At 47.3% G+C, this 23,742-nt stretch overlaps 1 protein-coding gene across 1 annotated transcript in view; it reads right to left on the bottom strand.

Moving 5' to 3' along the window:
• The window catches only part of LDLRAD3 (low density lipoprotein receptor class A domain containing 3), a 201,990-nt gene extending 179,472 nt beyond the window's left edge, over positions 1–22,518 (bottom strand). Inside the window, exon 1 of the mRNA XM_035012581.1 lies at positions 22,161–22,518. Within this exon, the coding sequence (XP_034868472.1) occupies positions 22,161–22,344 (184 nt within the window). The 5' untranslated portion in view covers positions 22,345–22,518. The remainder of the gene's footprint in view (positions 1–22,160) is intronic.
• Between the last annotated feature and the right edge of the window lie 1,224 nt (positions 22,519–23,742).

The following is a 23,742-nucleotide window of genomic DNA, read 5'->3' as shown; positions in this document are numbered from 1 at the left end:
AGCTGGCCGTTTTCAAAGCACAGCTATTGTAGCCGCTGGTGGTGGGTTTTTTTTTTTTTTTTTTTTAAGATTTTATTTATTTATTTGACAGAGAGAGACACAGCGAGAGAGGGAACACAAGCAGGGGGAGTGGGAGAGGGAGAAGCAGGCTCCCCGCAGAGCAGGGAGCCCGATGCGGGACTCGATCCCAGGACCCTGGGATCATGACCTGAGCCGAAGGCAGACGCTTAACGACTGAGCCACCCAGGCGCCCTGGTGGTGGGTTTTTAAGTTACTCGGTTGGCATTTCTCCTTCTGCTTTACCGGAATGAGCTCTCTCTCGATGGCTACCATGTAACTGGACCCTAATCAGGGGTCCTTCCCTCTCCAGCCAAAGGAAGGCTATGTGATCGAAGCTGAACTGAAACGAAGTCTCCTTCCCTGAGTGTGACTTCTCAGACAAGAGGCAAAGGCACCGAAAACAGCCCATTCCTTCCAAGAAGCAGACGAGGCAGGACTCTTTTTACTGTAAGACGAAATCTCTCTGACATGACCCTGCTTGGAAAGCTCACAGGTTTCCTGATGGAAGGGATTCCACTGTAGCCAGAAAGCAAGGCTGAGAAAACGCAGGTAGTATGGGGGGAAAGCAACACGTAAGTTCCCTAAGATCTGCGTACAGTCTACATTTCCACGGAAAAGGGTTCTGGAAGGGAGCGTGGCTGGCTTCCAGAGATACACGCTCACTCCAAGAGGAGACACTGCCTCGACTGACCAGATACGTTAAGATCAGGCCTTCCTAAAAGTGACTTGTCACAGCCAGACCAGCATCTTGCGCATCTAATATCGATAGGACATTTCCTCTCAGTAATCATCATTTGGTGGATTAATTAAGCTTGGAATTCCTGAGCCCTCAAGGTCACGACCTCAATCCTGACTCCAGGAAATTGCACATTCTTTGCCAAAATTGGAAATGTGTATGGCTTTACCTAACAAAAATGTGTACGGTAACCTAATAACATGTGCAAGGTTACACTGCACCAGAAGGCTAATGAGTAAAGCTGACAACTTGTATAGGAAATGGCTGTCCTTATATTAATAAATATGTAGGAGGACTGTGAGCTTCTGTTGTATAAATATCACCTTATTACTTAGGTGGTCGCTCTCCCATTCTTTTCTACTAAGAAGTGGGAAGCAATGGGGTAGGTATACCATAGGGGCCCTTGACCCACTTAACCAGGCCAAGATAAAAATCAGCGGAAAGCCATTTATCTGGAGCAACAGTTGTGAACTCCTGAGGCCCCTTCTGTGAGGTGAGACTTACTGCCCTGCAGCTAGGTAAGATTCTGGGGGACCCTCCCCAGTCTGGGAGGGGCCTGACACCTGGATTGGGAAAATCCAATATGGCCCAGGGTGGGTGCTAAGACAAAGAGCCAGAGCCTTTTAAAAAAAGCAGGGAGGAGGGCAGTTAACTGAATTTTCAACAACAAGTAACAGGAAAAATAGCAATAGAAGTTATTTCTCACAATTTTAATTTTTTTGGAGGTCCCCCTGAGGTATTTTTCACAATTGTAATGGGGATGGAGGCCATCTGTCATACAAAGTAGGCTGCACTTTGACTCTCAAGAGACCATTTCCGCCTAGTAATTCGATTAAAAGATATTTCTTTGATAAAGACAATGCACAGTAATGCATAAATGGAGCTTTTTAAAGACGCCCTCCACAGAACCTTTCTGTGGTAAATGGCCTCAAGCGTGCAACTTGGAAATACGATAGGTACTTTCCATTGTGAGCACGCGTCGACATGACACTCAAACCTCGAAACATTATGGATTTAATACCTGAACGGTCAGACTCTGGAAGACAACCACCTTCTCCTCAGAGTCATTGCTTTCTCCAAGCTCTCTTTCCAACCACAACCTGCTTTTCCGGGCATGTTCCTGACAGAGAAGGTCCCACTGAACTGCTAGAACACGCAGCCCTGGGGTCTGGGTAAACCAGTTCTACCGTGTCAGCAGCCAAGACTTCCTCCAAGAGGCAAGGGCTCCACGAGAATGTGATTGTCCACATCCTGGCTTTACCAGGTCCTGCTGCTCACCTCAAGGCTGTCTGAGTCATCCTTCCTTCCCTCCTGTATCTGACTCTTCCCCACTCTGCCTGGACCGTTACGGCAGCTTCCTACCCAAGCGCTGGGCCCCTGAGCTCTTTCCCCGCAGAGACTCTTCACACTGAAGACTGATCACATCGCTGTCCGCACACCATGTCTCCCCCCAGGTCCTACATCCAGAACCCCACGGGCTACAAGACTCTTGGCCTCCATGACTGAGGTTTCACCTACCTTTTTACCCCCCTCACAAGCTACACTCTAGACACCCCACATAATCGCCCATTCTCTAAACGTGCTTTTTAACAGTATGAAATATTTCAAACATATAAAGAAGTAGAGATTTTAACATAGGAGACTCATATACCTAGATCCCCACATTCACAAACATTAATATTTTGCCATATTTCATCTTTCTTAAGGAATAAAACACCACTGAGATGGATGGTTGAGAGGCCCCTCCCAACTATCATCCCAGAGGTAACGACAATCCTGGTGTGTATCTTTTTTTTTTTTTTTTAAGATTTTATTTTATTTATTTGACAGAGAATGCGAGAGAAGGGACACAAGCAGGGGGAGTGGGAGAGGGAGAAGCAGGCTTCCCGCCGAGGGCAGGAACGACTGAGCCCCCCAGGTGCCCCATGTGTATCTTCTTTCTGTTTTCTACTTTTACCACACATGCATAATTCAATCACGTGTGCATTTTATATATATACTATATATTTATATATACACCCAAATATAACATACATATGGGTGCATATATATATAATGATGCACATACACACACTGTATACATATATACTACATGGACAAACAGATAAACATGCAGTTTTTGAGGTTTTAAAATAAACTCAAGTGGCCTACATCACAGATCTTTCCTCTTTCCCACTCTAAAGTTCTTTAGAGATTTGCCCACATCAGTGTGTAAAGATCTAGGCTATTCATTTTATGCTAGATAGCACTCCACTTTATGATGGCGCCATCTATTATTTACTCAGTCTCCTTAAATGGTCAGTAAGACTGTTTGCAAGGTTTCACGAATGCAAACAGAGCCACGGGGAACATCCTCGCACACGTCTCCGCAGGTACATGCAGAGACCTCTTGAGCCACAAGGTTGGACCCACAGGACACATGACTCACCTTTCCTAGATGTTGCTGTGCCCAGGGCCCCTGATGAGTGGGTCACGATACTGTCGCTTGTGCTGGACCCTGACCACTGCTGCCTGCACCCGAAAGGGGCCTCCATCCAAGATGGGATTGCCAGGGGCCAGGGGCATGCATGGCATGCCCAGAAAAGATGAAGAGGTGGCCCGTAATTCTTCCCTTAGGGTCTTTAGGAGTAGGGCCCATGCTGGCCAGTGACACACGGGAGCTGAGTTGGAAGAGGAGGAGGGAGAGGGGGCTGGGATGGTGTGCACACAAAGCCTGAAGGCAGGAGTGGGGTAGGATGAGAACACAGCAGGCATGCAAAGAGAAGCCGAGAACACCTAGCAGCGACCGTGTAAGTGTCAAGACAGATGAGCAACGGAGCAGCCTCAGTCTGGGCCCCGGAGGAGTAGCCCTGCTTTAAGCTCCTCTCACCAGGGGGAACTTCTTCAAGGATCAGTAGATGTCACCTCTGCCATAAAGCCTTCCTCAGTCCAGCCAACAGAATCACACGCTCCCTCCTCCGTGCGCACAGCACTCTCTGCACCTCTCTTGGAATGCTCGGTCGGTTCCAGGCTGTACCCAGGTAAATGACTGCACAGTGGCCCTCGGCACAAAAGGGTAAGAGCCCCAGTGGTACACACGTTCCACCATTATTCTGCCCCCTGTACACTGGCAAGCATGGGGCTCTGCACACATTAGGTGCCCACTCACTGCCTCACGACTGAACAAAAGCTGGGAACACCTGAAAAGCAGGGCGCACGCCATCTCCCTTTTCACCAAATATCCAGGGCTTTCCACGGTGTCGGGTACAGAGTAGGTCCTCATTAAATGCATGCCCAACAAGTGACTGAAATGTGGGCTTCCGTGAGCCCACGCATCTGCCTGAACTACTCTCCCCGGGCTCGTACCGATGATCAAATTTCAAAGTGGAGGTGACCAGGCCAAAGGATAATTTATCTCCCTAAAGAGGCTAAGTGTCAGTTAAATTGCTGTATTTAATAGGGCCTGACTTAGATGGGCCATTCTGAACAAAAGCAATAACCGGCCCGGTAATGAGCCTGCTTTAAATTGCTATTACCACTACTACACTGAGTCCCTGGGATTCCTTGAGCCGTCAGACCCAGGCCCCAATCAGAGAGCTGCAGCCTTCACAAATAAGCCCCACGCTCCCGGACCCCCACCTTCCACCTCCCTGGACCCACGAGGACAGTCTCCCAGGGAATTCAGGGTAATCCTCTCCAGAGGTTCATTCCAGAATTGTTTTGGTTGTTTTGTTTTTAATCATCTTGTCCACCAGGCTCTAAGTGATCTCAGCACACAAGCCTGACAAAGGGTGAATATGCTCCGGCCCAGAGGAGACGGAGCGGGAAGGCCTCAGAGAATCAATCTAGGATTAAATGTGTTTATTCTCTTTCTTGGGTGCATCCAATACTTATTAGCCCCGAGGAATGTTTGCCATCATCAAAGGAGAGGGAGGGAAAGGGCCTTTATCTGCCACGACAGATTATAATCTCCAACAGATGAGACGAACAGAAGGCACACGCATACTGAAACTGGAAGACAAAGGAATGTGTGCGACCAGAAATCAGCTGAGTGCTTCAGTTCAAAAGGGCAGTGGAAAACACCTCCTCCGCCTCAGCAGTGCCTGGAACAGAGGAAGAGGGAAGGGAGGGACATGCTTTGGGACAGCCCTCCCCCTGCAAACATCCTTGAGGTCACCTGGGAGAGTCAATTCCCTCCGGCAAGACAAGGCAGCCAGGTGTCTTCGATAAGCTCAACCCGTAGCCATCAGATGACCAGCACAGAAAACACAGCGGTAAATGAAGAGGTCGAGTCAGACAGGCCTGAACTACCTGGTAGAAGCTGCACAACCTGCTTGGGCCTCAGCAGCTGATCTGTCCAGTGGGAACGAGGAAAGGTGCCCCCCAACCAGAAAAATAGCCATCATTTCTGAGCACGGAATACGGGCCATTCTGTACAGGATGTGCTGGGCACGCATCACCCGTCATCCCCCAAGGCGAGCATATCACGGTCCGCGTGTGCTAGAGGAGAAAACTGAGGTTCGGAAGGGGAGGCATTGCATTCCCAAGGTTACACGGGAGCGGATGGTGGGGCCGGGCCTGGAGGCAGGTCTGCCAGAGCTGGGAGCATCTCAGCCTCTCTTGCTGAGAAGCTGGCACAGTTTGGGGCCCCTGGGTGGCTCAGTTGGTTGAGCGCCCGACTCTTGGTTTCAGCTAGGGCATGATCTCAGGGCCGTGGGATGGAGTCCTGCGTTGGGCTCCATGCTCAGCGGGGAGTCTGCTTCTCCCTCTCCCTCTGCCGCTTCCCCAAATCTTGCATGTGCACACACACTCTCCCTCTCTCTCTCTAAAATAAATAAATCTTTTTTTAAAAAAAAAAGAAGGTGGCACAGTTTACAAGAGACTGACCCCAAAAGAGGTTAACCATTACTGTTTTGTTACGTATTATTTATACCTGCTGCTCTCATTATCTTTGTTGTGCTCCTAGCCCCTGGCTTTCTCAACCCAGGCAAAGAAGGACATCGGTTCTTGGTCCAGAAACAGAGCTCCACCCCACACTGCCACCACGCACAGGGGCCTCTGGCTGTTGTCCTGAAACCCAGCCAATGGCGGATTTCCCTTCTAGGCACCAAGGGGGCAACCCTAGGAGCCCTGCTGAAGACCAGCCCCCTGGAAGTCCAGGCCGCTCCTCCACCCACCTCCTCCCGCCAGCCCGGAAGGAGTGCACAGGAGGTTTTCTGTTCCTGAGGTGGGCCCCTTGGATCAGCACCGCATTCATAATGGGAAGAAGGAAAGAAAAACCTTTAGATCCACGTGAGTCTTTTTAACACAGGAAATGGCCCTGCTGGGATGAAGCAAATATTTATGCAAATAATTAACCAAGGAGGTACAGAGTTCTGTCCAAATGTTGAGCAAAACGTAGTGAAAAAACAGCCGTGGCCAAGAAATGGCCTCTCATAGACATAGGAGGGGAGAGCAGGTCTAAATCGGCTCCTAGGGCCCCCGAAATGAACCCTGTAGAGAACGCAGTACAAGTCTACACAATGACCAGGCCCCTCTGGGTACCTCCACCCCCACCTCCCTCCCCATCCTCTACTCCAGGAAAATTCTCTTGTCTGCATCTCTGGCCAAGGCCATGTTCATTGACAATTCACTGACACCAACAAACGGGGTCACAAGCTATAGGGAAACACCAGCTTCCCTTCTCTCCTTAATTTCCTATAGGTATTTTCTCAAATTTCTATCCATCCCTACCTTGAATTTTACTTTCAGTGGAAGGGCTAGGGAAGCCAGGTAGTCTAAATGACAGGCAGCAAGAAATTTCTGAAGTTTTTACCCTGCGATACTCAGAAAATAGCATCTTTTCTTGAAAAATAAACAAGTGGGGCTGCCTGCCTACACTGTGGCCATGTGGTGTTCCATGTACTGAATACCGTGCTCGATGCAAAACTATGCAACCAGCCATCCTCTAGGGCATGAGCTTTCCTAACCACTCCAGACTCCATGTGAAGGTGTTGACAAGGAGGCTATTCATTGCCAGTACCTTTTCTTAACCCCAAGTTCTGCTCAATCTTTTAAAAAGACCTCTAGGCTAGCGCAGCTGGTGTGCGTGTCAGAGAAGACAGCTTATGGTCTCAACTTAGTCATTAATACACTGGGTAACCTTGCACCCACTTCTTAAGCTCTGGGACTCAGTGTTTTTCATCAGTAAAATGGAAAGGAATCTATAAAAATGAGGGTTATGGAAAAATCAATGTGGTGGGTCACATCTAGCAACTTTTTAAAGAAACAGAATGGAATAGATTGGAATCAACCAGAATGTATCAGACACAAAAGAGTAGGTTTTGATTCAGCTTCATATAAATGATCTAGCTTGTGCTACAAATGTGATTTTTTATAATTTTCTTTTTAGATTTTATTTATTTATTTGAGAAAGAGAGACAGAGACAGTGAGAGAGACCACAAGTGGAGAGGAGAGGGAGAAGCAGGCTCCCCGCAGAGCAAGGAGCCCGATGTGGGACTCGATCCCAGGACCCCGGGACCATGACCTGAGCCGAAGGCAGACACTTAACCGACTGAGCCACCCAGGCGCCCTGCAAATGTGATTTTTAACAGCCTGATTGACATATAATTCACATACCATAAAATTTACCCACTTCAAGTATGCAACTCGAGGTGTTTAGTATACTCAGAGTTACATAATCATCACCACATCAGTTTAAGAATATTTCATCACCCCAAAAGGAAACCACATGCCCATTAGCATTTATACTCCCCAGCTCTTCTCAAACCCTCACCCCAGCCCTGGGTTACCACCCATCTATTTTCCATCTCCATGGATTTACCAATTCTGGACATTTTCATATAAACAGAATCATACAACATGTGGTCTTTTGTGTTTGACTTATTTCACTTAGGATAATGTTCTAAAGGTTCAGTCGTGTTGTAACACGCATCAGTACTTCATCCCTTTTGATGGCTGCATAATATTTCACTGCATGTATAGAACGCATTTATTTACTCATCCATCTACTGATGACATCAGGGTAGTTACCACTTTGGAGCTATTATGAAAAACACAGTTATGAACCATTCGTGTACAAATGTTTGTGCAGACATATAAATGTGTTTCTTTCGGACACTGTCAACAAAGTTTGATGCCAGCGGGCTACAGGGGTAATACCAAGGGATAGCTACATCATTCTATGATTTTTCTTTAAAATCAATCTATCGACTTTTGCTTTGAAAAGAAAATAAAGATTATCAAATCAAAGCTGCATTCCTACTGACACAGCCATCAGGGGAATCTGTGGGCCAAAGTGCTTCACTATCATCTTAAAGAACCTAACATTTCAGGGACGCCTGGGTGGCTCAGTCGGTTAAGCATCTGCCTTCGGCTCAGGTCATGATCGCGGAGTCCTGGGATCGAGTCCCGCATCAGGCTCCCTGCTCTGCGGGGAGCCTGCTTCTCCCTCTGCCTCTGCCTCTCTCTCTCTCTGTCTCTCATGAATGAATAAATAAATAAAATCTTTAAAAAAAAAAAAAGAACCTAACATTTCAGACAATTTCAACCCTTGGAATATGCAACTTTGCTATCCAAACAGGGTATTTCCATGGCGACAGAAGCTGCTGAACCATCAGTAGAATTCAGGAATAGGTCAATTTCCTTGTTTGAGCCAGGTCCAAGTTGATCGAATTCCAAGATGTAAATTCCTGCATCGCAAGGTTTCAGACTCACAAGAGCACTCACAAGATATATGGAGGCGACGGCAGCTCTTTCCACCACACACACACACACACACTATTCAATTTATAAACTGTTCCATATGAAATCTGACTCCTACAATGGTGGCTATAAAAGAGCTGATGTTAGAGGAGAGGCAATACTCAAAACCGCTTCCCTCCACTAGCAAACCTGCATTAATAATTTAGCTATTAACAGCCATGTAACCCAAGGAGCTTGAGAGGGACGACTCTGTGGTCATCTGGGACACCGGGAACATCTCCATCACTGCCCCCTCTCTACTTCAAAATCCGAGACTCTGTTGTCTTAAAGAACTTGTCATCCTCAGAGAAAGGGTACGTGACAAATTTGTGAAATCTAAGGAATAAATATAATTCCTATATGCTTAAATTTATGGCCCTCACAAAGCCTGCAAAATATGATAAACCATTATAGGTTTTTCCTGTCCCCCCTGCCTTGGCCACAATTAATTTCGCCATGTTTGAGTGTAATACAGAATGTAATATATGGAGGCAGGAGATTTAGAGCCCTCATTGCCTTGCAGTAAATAAGCTTCTGCAGTTTGGGGCCCCAGAGGTAAAAGAAGCAATAACGACAGTCCTCATTTTGGGGAACCATTTGTGTGCATTTTCCGTTTTGCATCGTTAAGCAAGACAAAAGTGCCAGAAGGAAACCGACCGTACTGGGCGAAAGAAAGTCACTCAAAATCTGAATGCCAAACCCATTCCGTAATTGAGATGCATGGCATCTCATATACATACCCTAGAAGAACATCATATTGCAAATAAAAGCTGTGCATTACAAAAACAACAACAACAACAACAGAAAATGCTCTGGTTTTATTGATACTATAAACCTCAAAGGTCTGAAAATACAGCAAAATTCAGTCAGAAAATTCCGCATGGGTTTTCCCAAACACTCTCCTGAGAAGAATAATGGAAACTACTATTTATTGAAGGCCTACTGTGTGTGCATACTGTGTTAAGCCTTTACCTATACTACCATAGAGGGCAGAATTGTGTCTCCCCACCCCCCAAAGATAAGTTTAAGTTCTGACCTCCAGTACCAGTGAATGTGACCTAAACCTGTAAAGAGGGTCTTTGCAGATGTAATCGGGTTAAGAAGAGGCCATCCTGGATCAGAGTGGACCCGAACCCAATGTCTAAAAGAAGTGGCACTGTCAATCAGACCCAGATTTTAAGTGTCTCATGAATTCAACACAACCAACATTCGCTGAGTGCTGAGAAAGTGTGAGGAAGAGAGCCCGGTAAGAGATTTACAGAAATCCAGCCCCTGACTCTGAGGAGCCCAGGTCTTAAATTTTTTTCTCAAGTACATGGGCCTGAGCACAGGCTTGGATTTAATGAACCCATCATCAACAGGTGTGCTCTCCACCATCTGTGACAAAGAGTGGTACTCACCTCCATCTTTGGCATCTATACCACCATCCCCATCTGCACCGCCCCATTGCCCTCACTTCCCAGGCTGACTAGTTTGGGCCAATGGAATGTGGGGAAGGTGATTCCTATCACTTTCAGGGTAAGGAACAGAAGAAGCAGCACATGACAACTCCTGCAAACTCTTCCCTTGCTACGCCAATGTTCCAGGCGGGAGAGCCTTGATCGGCCCTGGACAAAGTCATCATGAGGAGTAGAGCCCCTCCCATTCCTGCGCCCCCCCCCCCCCCCCGCAGAGTCTTTGTGTAAGTGAAGAGTAGACTTGTACGTGTTAAACCAATGAACTATTGGGGAAATTTATTACTGCAGCAAAGGCCTATCATACTCTGACTAATACATTCTCTAACATCCATCCTTATGTGAGCATACCACCATAAATAAGTAGCAGGTTACCTTCCAAGACACAGAGCCTGGGTGGAGCCCAAGCATGAAAGCGCCCCAGTGAGGACTTTCAGCATCACCATCCCATTCTCCTGAAAGTTCTACCACCTCGGCAGGCCAACTTATGGAATCTGCAGAAACACTCTCTCCCGTGGAGCCTACTTCATGTTCTGACTCATCTCAGATGAAAACCTCGAAATGCTATAGTCTGATAACTGAAGGGACAAATGCAACGGACGATCCACAGAATCAGAGAGAAGGTGAGTGAGGGAGGCATCAAGTAAGGAAAAATGATTCTCGAAATGAGCTCTGCAGAGATGCCTCCCAGTCAGCTTGGGTAGGAGGGCTCCAGGGGAGGGCACAGAGTTTCTCCCCACCCACAACCCACCCCACCCAATTCCCACCTAATGAGACTAGCCCAGATGACCTGTTTTACACATTTTGCTGCTATGTCACCACTTCCTCAGAGAAAAGGCAAGACTGGCTGGAATAGGACTCTCAGTTTTCCCACTGAGGATGTGCCCCCGGACAGGTCATTTCACCCCAGAGAGTCTATCAACCAAGCAATAATACCCTGCAGGCCCTGCATGAGAAATTAACCGAACTGATTGCACAAAACTGCCTGACGTACTGTAGACAGTCAACAAATACTCTTTCTCTTCCCCACCAACATAAATACTGGCCAAATATGTCTGTTGCACATGGGGCTGGAAATGTTTATTTTGCAATTAGTAGTGTGAGAGCCTTTTCTAACATCTTAAGGGGAGCCCAAAATCTCTAGGTAAACTAGAGTAACGCTATTTTCCCAAAAATGGAGCGATACAATTCAAGTACTTAATGAGCACCAAAAAGAAAGCAGATTTCTCATCAAGCAGGGAAAAAAACCCTCATAATCAGCAAACTGTTTCTCCTCTTCCCCATGCAACTAAATAGGGGAGATAACCCAAAAACCTGGAGGATAGCCTCACGAGCCACCTAGACATGAAATACCTCCAAACTACTAGAATTACTGGCACAACCACCCTCTATCTCGTTGCCAAGGTTAAGGAGAATGGCAGAGCACCTTTCACCATAATAAAGAAAACTTCCTTCACTGTGGAAACTAAGCTAGGCACTTTGTATATATCATCACTTCTAATTTCCAGAATAATTCTACAGGGTGGGACAGGGGACTGTGACAGTGACAGTTTAATAGCCCAGCCCAGTTTTTGCATTAGCTTCTTCCGGTTCCTTTCGGGGATTCCTCCCCAGCCTCCATCAGAGATAATGGGCAGCCATCTCCTAGTGTAGGAGCTTCCTAGAAGAGCTGTAAACCTAGGTGGCCACAAACTGGCTGGCTTACAACAACAGAGGTTTATTCCCTCACAATTCTGGAGGACAAAAGTCTCACACACAGGTTTGGGGTAGACAAATCTTTTGAGGGGTGACCATTCAACTCACTAGACCTCACTACAGTGGTCTAAGCTAGCCAGTCAGAGCACCTCATGCCCACCTCTGCCCCCAACCCTCCACCCAGCCATACGACCCAGGTGGGTCCACACAGGGTACTAACTGGACAGAGAGAGGGGGCTGTAACCAGCATTGTCTACAAGAAACACAGTGACGCCACATATGTAACTTCTAGTAGCCAGAAAGTTAAAAGGAACAAGTACAATTCACTTTAATAATACATTTTATTTCACCCAATATGTCCCAAGTAGGGTAGATACAGCCCTTGTCTTCAAAGAGTTTACAAAAGAGGCCCCAAACATGGGACTAATTACACCAACCCAGAAAAGTTGAGGAAATAAAACTGAGGAAGGAAGGACCAAAGAGCTCCAACTCGCAGGCCATGAGGCCAAGTAAGAAAGGACCTTTCTTCAGCTTTCGATGGAAGAATGGAGAGTAGAAAATGCAGCTTTTCTGACAGGCGCCCCAAGCGTGCCTCGAATACCCACACACACACCATGTTCCCAGCCTGGGCAGGGCAGGGCTACCGCCGGCTCCTGCTCACAGCTGAAGCTAGGGCAATGCCAACTCGGGGGGAGGCGCCAAACACCCTTGGATTTCCGAGGCCATATTGCCAGAGGGCGGCTTGTGATGATGGCGGTTTGGGCAAATTGCAGGCTAAGAAAGGGCCCCATGGAACTGACTTCCCTCCCCAAAGGGAGGGGGGAACATCGCAGTATTAGGACTATCTGCATGACCATTAGAGAGATGTACTCTTACAAAGTATGAGGATATGAGAGCAAATCTTTCAACAGGATGTGTACCTGCCAACAGAATCTTCCGTGTCCATGAGTTACTTTGTTCCTAACAATATGGAGAGCCTACCGGGTGCTAGTCTGTGATACCCCTTTCTTATAAATGCTATCCCATGTAGTCCTCACAATAATCCACTGAGGTGGATACTGCCTCCATTTTGCAGACGAAGAAACTTGAGATCAGAGAGGTTAAGTGACATAGTCAAAGTCACACAGCTGGGGTCCAGGCTCAAGTCACTCTGCCTACAGAGTCCTGGCTGTCCCTCCCTGTCGACCTTCCCACTGAGGTCTGTATTTCCCCAAGGTGTGGCCTACTGACCCGGAGCATGGGGAAAAGAGAACTGAAAGAACCAGTCACAGCTCTAGGTAGACCATGGGCCCCCGAGAGAAAGATTTCCTAGATTTTTTTTTACATGAAATTTCCCAACCAATATGAAAACCAAAACCTAAATGATAATGCCTTAACTCTCCTGGGGTCAGCAGTGGCCCAGGGGTCTCCATCAGCAACTTCCAAACTGAGGTCCCCAGTGGCTGGGGGTCCTGAAGGTTCCCAGGACTGGTTCAAAAGGGCCAATAAAACGTGTCCACTTGCCTAAATGCCAAGCAATTAGCACATCGAATGTCTTTGTTCAAACACATTAGCGTGGTAACAATAACTACATCCTTCCAGTGGACTCCTCTCTCAGTTATAAATGTCTTCCATTAATGTTTTAACATTACAAATTATTATCTAATAATTGCAGCTTGGCAACAAGCTATTTCAAAACATCTGGTTTGTAGGGGAATATTCTGAAAGAAGTCCTCGGCTGGGTTAGACAGAAAGGAAGGAGACTGGGATTTATCAGCACCTGTGTTGTAATTGGGAAAACCAGAAACCGCCTCCACGAGGCGCCCTACAAGAGCCCAAGTTTACCATTAACAACGTAACATTTCTCATACTGTCGTTCTCCCAAACTGCTTAACAAAGCTCACATTCCTTCATTAACCTTCACGGTGGGTGAGCAAAGTGAATTGAAATTTCCATTTTATGTATGCAAAGAGAAACAGTAATCTCATTTCTAAAAGGAGTAACTCAAACCAACTAATCACCGCCAGTAGGTTAGTTCCCTAACGAGATTGTGCCCATCCTGATAAAGTCACTGGTGAGAAGGAAAGACAAATGCCAGGGAACCCTGGTGGTAATTCCCTCTGTGGTTTGACTTTCTATGGGTCATATATTTCTCTCTAAGAAGCCTCAATTTCCCCAGCAACAGAATGGGGATACTATCTGCCACCTGGTAATGAATGAAGACCTAGCTATAAATTACTTTGGACTGCCTGGATGATCAGCATTATGCAAATTGGTGGTACCATTACAGAGCAACTAAATACAGTTATAAATCTTATAAAAATACTTCCATGGAAATTAAGGCTCAATTAAGAGGCTCCATTTAAAAAAAAAAATCTCGGGCGCCTGGGTGGCTCAGTTGGTTGAGCGACTGCCTTTGGCTCGGGTCATGATCCCAGAGTCCCTGGATCGAGTCCCACATCTGGCTCCCTGCTTGGCGGGGAGCCTGCTTCTCCCTCTGACCGTCTCTCCTCTCATGCTCTCTCTCACTCTCTCTCTCTCTCAAATAAAAAAAAGAAAAGAAAAAGAAAAAGAAAAAAAATCTCTATCACCTTGTTATTTTAAAGGCAACAATATTTAAAGCCAGCTTGGCCACTCCTAGAGAAGGGATAAGTAGAGGCCGCTTTTAGGCAACCAACTTGAGCAATGGACATCTGAGTAAGGTAGAAGGGTCCACAGTGACCCCCTGACTGAATCCAGACAGGGCCATCAGGCCACCCACCTCAAAATAGCCACCATTAAGTCCTAGGTGACCAAGGGGCTACTTACACTGGGACACAGGTACCAAAAAAGGAAAATCCCATACGTTCCCATGTCTCCTCACCTTCCCCTTTAACCACAGCCCCCCACCACTGCCTCCTGGCAGAGGGTCTCTCCTCTGCTGTCCTGCCGGCCACTCCCTTGCAGTGTCTTCCATAAACTTCTATCTCCTTTGTTCTGCCTCCAGTGAACTCTTTCATCTCCCACGCCGCTGGCCTCCACCGAATCACGTGGCCCCACAGGATATAGGACCTTTCTCTAACAGTCTTGATAAAGCTCCACATTGATAAACAGTTGGCTAATAAGAAGAGACAAGACAAGGACACATATGGCAAAACAGTTGCAAGGCAGGCTGGAATCAAGAGACCAGGAGATCCCTCTGCAGGAGACAGCCACTGGCTCAGGAACCTTGTCCCAGGTATGACATCCACACCGTATGTCTCTGCACAGAGCTACAAGGTCCGGTATATCTTATAAATTCTCTCTTGTGCAGGGTACCTAGGGAAAAACTTGAGCTAACTTGACTCAATATAACCTTGCTTACCCAATGCCTTCAGAAGAGGCAAAAGAACAGCAACAACGTAAAACAAATGGACCAGAAGCTCTGAGACTCACGATCCCAACACTCATCGAACTTGAAAAGGTATCTGCACCCCCATGTTCACTGCAGCACTGTTCACAATAGCCAAGATGCAGATGCAACCTGAGTACCCATCACCGGATGAATGGATACAGAAAATGTGCTTCAGTAGCTGTACCCCTCAAAGCAAAAACGGCATTGAAGCTAAAGAACTCCTTCTCGCTCTCCCTAACACCCAAGGCATTAGGACTGCTAGGAAAACCACTCTGACTGTGGGTGTTTAAAATGTAAATGTTTCGATGAGTTGACTCGGGAGGGCTCAGCTGGTGATAAATTTACCTTTAACTATCTTTTCCTGCTCAATAATTTGCTCTGGGTAAAGCAGTGCCTCCCGCTTAGGTGAGACCATGAGGCTAAGAAAACATGGAAACCCTTCCAGGACTGACACCTGGAGGGGCCCTCAAGTCTAGGGCGCGGGGTCCAGCCACAGACGCCAAGCACAGCTGTGCTGGGGACCCGAGGATGTGTGTGAAATAGCCCCCACTGAACCCAGGAGCTTAGGACCTCAAGGAGAGCTGATGTGTGCAGGAAAACACTGAACACACATCAGTACCAGACATGTGTCACGTGAAAGTCACGAACGGAACGGAGGAGGCTGCCCAGCCCCGGACCACCCTACCACCCTGGGCAGGGGACTGGACGGAGCAGCTCTGCACTGCCGTATGTATGCGAACCTCGAGGGAGCGTGAGGCTGGAGAAAGGCAGGATCCAGCTCACAGAGGGCTACAGTTTGCATTTCTGCCTTTGCCGGAATGGGGAGAGATGCTTCAATGCCATTTCCCTTCCTCCCAAAAATGTGAATGAGCTCCTGGTTATTTTCAACTGGCCAGCTTACCCTGCATCACCCCAGAGCATCATAAGCTGTCATGAATCAATAAAAAGAGCTTGCCCTGGGGCATGTTCCATGAAGCCTTGCAGCCCTGAAAACTGGCATCCACAGCACAGAGTGGACGTGGGGTTCTGGCTCGACGCCACTGTCCATTTTCCCTACCCGCCCCCCAACCTTAAGGCACCTTATCGGGTCTCTCCCTACCTGGACTCTCCAGGATAACTCTCATTCTTCTTTCAAAGCTGCCCGGGAGGATCGGGCATGTTTCCCGTAATGTACTAACCTAGCAAAGCCAGGTACCGCGGCACCCTTTCTTGTCCTAAAACAAGAGTTCAGAAGTAAGACTCTAGTATTTGCTCTATTTCCCTTCATAATTAACCCCTGCATATACCCCCTATTATGTGTTTTTTCTTCCTGTAGTTACTAGGAGGGCTCCCGATTTGACCTCAGCCCATTGCTTAGTCTCTTTTGCAGCAGAATGTGGCTGTGAGACTACATTTTGGCCAACGGATGTAGACAGAAGTCCTGTATGTGACTTACAGGAAGGATCCTTAAGAGGGAGCTCATTCCACTAAGGATCTGTCTCCTTCCTCCAGACTAGAATTCAGATGTCATGGCTGGTACTCAAGCAGTCACTCTAGGCCATGGAGTAGTTAGCAGAGAAGGTGTAAGAAAGAAGCCTGGGTCCCTGATACATGGAGCCATCAAGCCACCCTGAATCACCTACCTCCAGAAAGCTCTGAAAGTCACTCAGTGGGCTAAGCACATGCCTGAGCAATGCAGTTTTCATGCTAATAAATCAAGTTACTGAATTTGGCTTGAGTTTCAATAGACTGAGAGCACCCAAACAAAACACATTTACAAATATATTCTAAGCACACATATTTCCAAGAGTCCAAGAAAAATAAAAAGCCAAAGCGATACAGCTAAACATGCACACACAAACACAGAGACCACCAAAGTCACTCTCCACCCTGCCACAAAACAGAATTCAACTCAAACAGATTCTTCCAGGAAAAGAAGTCCCATTTATTCCAACATCATCTCAGATACTTCAAAGTGTCTTTCCCACACCCACTACACTGAGTTCCTAGAGAGAACAGACTGTGTTTTTCAACTCAGGATACCCAAGTGCCTACCACAATGCCTGGAACATGGTAAGTTTGATAATGAATGAAACCAAATTCATCCACTGGCCCAGGAGAGGGTTAAAGAGTGTGCATAAGACATACCAACATCTTCCCTCCTGGTGGCATCTGCCAGTGTTTCCAGTAAACATCCATCATCCATTCTCCCAAGGCCCCCCATCCCTCTCTCCCATACACAAGCCCCCTGCAGAGGCTCCCCTGGCCAGCTCGCATCACCTGCTGCAAGGGACAAACTTTCCAGCCCCACCACCTATAAGTCCTGGGTCACCTCCACCAATCTTCCTTTTCCTACTAGGACACTGACCCTCCACATTTCTGGAAGAGTGGGATCCACAGAATTAATCCCTCTAACAATCCTTTTCTTGACTGTGAAGGCCCATAAGGATCTAAATGTATACACTTCCAAGTTCAACTTCTACCATGATCCAATTCACTGGCAGCAACTTCAAAGAATTACCTGACAGGTTTATTGCCAACATCAGCTCATTCAACCCTGATGGTCCCCAACTGTGGGACCAGTTCAGTTCCCCAGCCAGCACCCTAAACTCCTAGGGAAATGAAAGCTCTCCCAACTCCTCCTACCCGATAGCGAAATGGGGCCGTCTCTGCATCAACTGATTCTCCAACCCTGCCAAAGGCATATTCTAAACAGCCATTCTCCTGAGCCTGGCCACTCAATTCCTTACTCACTTGTTCTGAGAAGTTTTTACCAGCATCAGCACATCGGAACAACACTAAAATTCTTTTTTGGTCTCACACCCTTCCACTTTTTAAAAAAATCCCTTACTACCCCTTCTTCTTCCAAGCCAACTCTCTGTCCTGGCCCATGGACAGGTTCCATTCCCCTCCCTCCATCAAGAATGACTGCATCCTCCTATACCTGTCCACCCTGTGCAACTCAGTGCCCGAGCTCACACCACAGGCACACCAGTTCATACACTATTTGTGGTAGCTGCAACCCATCATCTTTTATTTTATTTTATTTTTTAGAGAAAGAGTGCATGGGGGGGGAGGGGCAGAGAGAGAGAATCCTAAGCGGGCTCCATGCCCAGCGTGGAACCCAACGCAGGGCTCCATCTCACGACCCTGAGATCCTGACCTGAGTCTAAATCAAGAGTCAGACGCTTAACCGAATGAGCCACCCAGGTGCCCCCATCATCTTTTAATTACAGTTTAAACCCTCTACTGCCAGCAGACCAATCAGTCCATAACAACCTTTGGGAAACTAACTGGGTATTTGGGGGGGGGGGGGAACAAACCATAGGTAATAAAACTGATACAAGGAAGTGTGAAGAGAACACAGCTGCCAGAATTCCCATCCTTCTTCCAGAGGCCTGTTCTGCATGCTTGTGCTCTCCAGGGAAGAGGACTGGTACCAATCCATCAGCATCTCTAACCCCCACACACAGTTTGTCCGATTACTGCATTCTACTGGGATAACACTTTCAAGTTGCAACATCAAACTGGATTTCATCTTGAGGCAGTGGTGCAGCTAAAAGGTAATATTCACCAATATGAACATAATCTCTAATAAAACAGAATTCCAGCTCAAATGCATGGAAGTAAAGCTGCAAACTTCCTTTACACCCAAGCAGTTGCTAGGTTAACTCAGTCTGGAGACACAGAGTGTGGGCATGAAGGTAGCAGGCAGCCTTTGTGTCAAGTTCAGCCAGGGAATGAAGCCAGCTGCCAAAGGTCTCAGAGAAACAGAGTCTGCAACTGGCCAGGGTTGGTTAGGCTCATGGCAGGGAGTCGGGAAAGACAAGCACCTCCTCCCCATCTTTATGTAGCCTTCTCTTCCTCTACCACGCCTCCAAAGCTGGTGGGGCTTCAGAAATGGGTTCAAATATACATAGAAATTTAAAGTATAGGGCGCCTGAGTGGCTCAGTTGGTTAAGCGACTGCCTTCGGCTCAGGTCATGATCCTGGAGTCCCGGGATCGAGTCCCGCATCGGGCTCCCTGCTCGGCAGGGAGTCTGCTTCTCCCTCTAACCCTCCTCCCTCTCATGCTCTCTGTCTCTCATTCTCTCTGTCTCAAAGAAATAAACAAAATCTTTAAAAAAAAAAAAAAAAAGAAATTTAAAGTATAGTAAGGTAGGCTGGCAGACACACCCTTAAGAAGGCCCCTGCAGAGCCTCCTCCTTCTCCGGGTGTCAAGCCCTTGTGTGATCCTCTCCCCTGGAATGCGGACAGGACCCATGACTTGCTTCTGATCAACAGAATAAGGCAAAGCAACAGGATGTATGCAATTATGTTACAGAACATTGCAGGACCCCTCTTTCTCTTGCTGACTTGATGAAACAAAAGGCCATGCTGTGACATGCCAAGGAACAGAGACCAACCCCCAGCCGACATCCAGCAAAAAAATGAGGCCTCCATCCAGCTGCCTGTGAGGAAATGAATGCTAACAACCACGCAAGTTTGGAAATGGATCCTTCCCCAGTTGAGCCTCAGATGAGACCGCAGCTCCAGCTGACCCCTCGACCAGAACCTTGCAGAGCCTGGCTATGCCATGCCCAGTCTCCTGTCCCACAGAAAACATGAAATAATAAACGTGTGCTGTTTTAAAACACCAAGTTTGTGGTACTATTGTTACACAGCAAAAGAAAGCTAATGCAGGTCAAGTCTGGGGACAGGAAGGGATTATTTAATAAATGAATGGAACACACAGATAGCCACCTGGCAAAAAATAAAGTTGAATCCCTGACTCACACATGACACCAAAATAAATTCCAGATGGGTGAAAGATTGACATATGAAAAATGAATCCAAAAAAGAAAACGAGTTTTTTTTAATATGTAAATCTGGGCAAGGAAGGCCTGCATGTGACATGAAAACTTAGAAGAATTTCTTCATCTAGAAAGGATGAATCAATCTAACTAAAGTGAGAAAATCTATCTGCCACTTGTTTTTTGTTTTTTTTTTTAAAGATTTTATTTATTTATTTGACAGAGAGAGAGACAGTGAAAGCAGGAACACAAGCAGGGGGAGCAGGAGAGGGAGAAGCAGGCCTCCTGCTGAGCAGGGAGCCCGATGTGGGACTCGATTCCAGGACCCTGGGATCATGACCTGAGCCGAAGGCAGACGCTTAACAACTGAGCCACCCAGGCGCCCCTCTATCTGCCACTTGAATCACGGAGGGGTTAACTTCCTTAAAACTAGCTCCCACAAATCATAAGAAATTAAAGTACATCAACAAGAAAAGATGCTCAGTCAGGGGCACCCAGGTGGCTCAGTCAGTTAAGCATCGAACTCTTGATTTCAGCTCAGGTCATGGCCTCAGGATTGTGGGATGGAGCCCCACATGAGGTTCTGTGCTGGGCGTGGAGCGTACTTAAGATTCTCTCTCTCCCTCTGCTTCCCCCCCACTCTCTCGCACTCTCACCCCCCACCCCCCAGAAAAAGAAAGAAAGAAAAGATGCTTACTCGTTATAAGAGAAATAAAATAAGGCACCAACTGCGATAAAATGTTGCTAACACAGTGGGTTGGAAAGCAGTGGGGAGATCAGCACCCTCATTTATGGCTGGGGACAGGGAGATTGGAACAGACTCTCTGGAGGACTGTTCGGCATAACCATCAAAACATCAAATGCACTTAACTCTTCAACTCAACAATTCCACTTCTCTAGATATTTTAAAAAACCTACGTATAAGGCTATTTAATAGAACACTGTTTGTCACAGCAAAGATGTAAGTCATCCTAGCTAGCAACAGCAGACAGATTAAATAATTTATGGTACAGCCACATAACAGAATGCCGTGAATACCATAAACCATAAAAATAAATGAGGCGGCTCTTTCTGTTCTGACAGAGAGATCTCTGAGATATATTCAGTAAATAGACAACAAGAATAACCAGAAAACAGGTGCCTTCAGGGAGGAGATGAGGGGGGGCTGGGGATTAGGTAAGAGGGAGACTTCTCACTGTGTGTTCTTTGGTACCTTATGAATATCATACCATCTGGTTGTGTTTCTTTTTCAAAACAACAAAATTCAAATCAAAAAATATATATATATGCAAGTGGTAGAAAAGCACGTAGATTATAAAGACATTAAATTGATGTTATATACACACAGTATTATACACATACCCCATGATATAAAGACCCTACAAATGTTCTGTGTATTAGATGTTATATATTCTATATTAAACAGCTAGCTCTCAAAGAACACACAAGGATCTGAGGACTGGTTTCCTCCGGGCTGGAGAACTGGTATAACTAACTGATAACTAGTAAACTGGGTAACAAGACAGCAGGGGCGAGAGAGGGAACTATGTTCTCACTATGTGTTCTTCAATTTTTGTACCATTATATGTATCGCCAATTTAAAAACAAACCATTAATAGACAAGTTTAAGCCCCTGTGCTTCCTCTGGTCCTCTATCTTCCTTCCCTTAAGACACCCTGATGGATCCCCCCACACTCCCCTGCTCGAGACTCCCTGTCTTTGTCTCCAGTTGAAGAACCCCAGGTGTCCTAAATAGCAAGCATCAGAGAGTCACCCCCTTGAAGGTGTGGACTTGGCAGCACCATCATGCCATCACCCCATCTGTCCGTCTCCACACAGAAGCGGAGTGACCTGGGGCAAGATGCTTAACGCTTCTGAGCCTTGGTTTGTTCATCTGCAAAATGGGGTTAATACCCTTCTAGGTAATCCCTACTGTACTGTTTTCTAGGGCTCCATTGTCCTAAACCAGATGGCTTAAAACAGCAGAAATCTACTCTCTCACAGTTCTGGAGGCTAGAAGTTCAAAATCAAGGTGTCGGCAAGACTGTGCTCTCTCTGAATGCTGCAGGGAAGAATGCTTCCTCACCTCTCCCCTAGCGTCTGGTGGTTGCTGGCAATCCTCGGTGTTCCTTGGTTTGTATCTACATCACTCCAATTTCTACCTCTGTCTTTACGTGGCCATCGTCCTCAGCGTGTGTCTGTGTGTCCCTTCCTCGTAAGGACACCAGTCCTTGCAATCAGGACCCACCCTAATCCAGTATGACCTCTTCCTAACTAACTGCATTTGCAAAGACCCCATTTCCAAATAAGGTCGCGTTCAAAACTGGACTGGAACATACCTTTTTTTTATGGACACAATTCAACCCACCTGGACGATCATGGGAAGATGGCAGCGAGAATGCGGCGAAGCCTCGAGAACACTGCAGGCAGGGGCACACAGCAAACGTCCGACAAGCGGGAGCCTCATCACTATTAGACACACAAGGGACTCGTTTTCTCCCACACAGCAGGCTCCTTCTCAGAAGATCAGGCCTGGATTCTCCACTCTTCATAAAAACAAAAACCGCAAGCAAGAAACCAAAAGCTAACAAGCCGGCATCCTAACGGCTGATGTGTTGTTAAGACTTTAAAAACAAACAAACCAGGGCTGGGTACCAAGACCCTGATGTAAATACTTTATCAGTGGGTCTGTCTGAGAAAACCCCACACATGCACGAGGGCCCCACACGCCTCCTCCTGGGAGGAGCAGGTCTGCCAGGAAGGAGCCCCCTTGGCGCCTCTAAATGCAGAAAAAGCTTTCCTCAAGGTGTGCACCTCTGGTTCCATCATCTGGCTGCCTTCCAGCGGAGCAACAACTTCCAGAAACAAAGGCCTGGAAGCCCTCAGGCTGTAGGGGAGATAAAGCCCCAGGCTGAGGCTGAATCCTGGGCAGGCACATTGCGCCTTCCCAGGAGAGCCAGGCAAGACGGTGAGGCCAGTGAAGCGATGCAGAAATCCTGGGCGAAGCCCCTCTCTTCATTCCCCCCCTTGGTGGAAACCAAAACACCCATCAAGACGATCAAAGCTGCTGCCCATGCCGTGAGATTGACTTTGACTGAGCTCATGAAGTCATAAGCTCCCTGCAGGGTGGATTTTCTCCGTGGATATTGCGGGGAAATTAGGAAGTGAGCGGCCTGGGAGACCCTGGCCCCTATTAACCAACTAGCCAGACAGAGCTTCCATTAAAAGAGGAAAATGTCTGAAATTCTGAAACCGTCCTTGTACAGCTGTTCAAAGATTCCCTTACGAGCTTCGTGGTTCACGCCAATGTGAGAGAGAGACCCCCCCTCCACGGAAGGGAGGCGAGAAGAGTCTGGGCTGGTAGGGCTGGGGCCAGGGTTCGAATCCTGCCTGCTCAGGGATCTCCTTCCCTCTCCCTGAGCTGCGGTTTCACGAGAGGGACAAACGAGAGCCCTGGAGCCCCAGCTGCCACCTTCATGCAAGGATCCCAGGACCCCAACCCACATACAAAAGAGTGAAGCTGAGCTGGGCGCGGTGCACACACTGGACACCTTTAAGAAAGGACCATTCGTCACCAAGTGGAAATCTGTGTATCTGTGTCATCCCATCGGCCAATTGCCAAACAATGATCCTGCTCTTGAGGAGCGTCGCCAACCGAAACGGTCCCCAAGTCACAAGACGACCAACCACACAAGTCCCCAAGGGAATCAGAAGTGCCTCCACACCTCACTACGGTTACTCCAAATAAATTAAATGAGTCGTTGAAAAGGTTCCCAAACGGCATGCCAATGCCATCCCGGAGTTAGGGACCCACATGCAGAAATAAAAGAAGGTGTCAGGCTCCGTGCGAACCTCAACTACGTGACCCCACCGTCAGACCCCGCCGTCAGACAACTCAGATACACCAGACACCTGTGCCTTCAGGGTCCCCACCTGGCAAACAGAGGTCA

The sequence above is a fragment of the Mirounga leonina genome, unplaced genomic scaffold (genome assembly GCF_011800145.1).
Source record: "Mirounga leonina isolate KUSES-001 unplaced genomic scaffold, KU_Mleo_1.0 Mir_166, whole genome shotgun sequence".
NCBI lineage: Eukaryota > Metazoa > Chordata > Mammalia > Carnivora > Phocidae > Mirounga > Mirounga leonina.
This window is presented reverse-complemented; position numbering and strand designations above follow the sequence as displayed.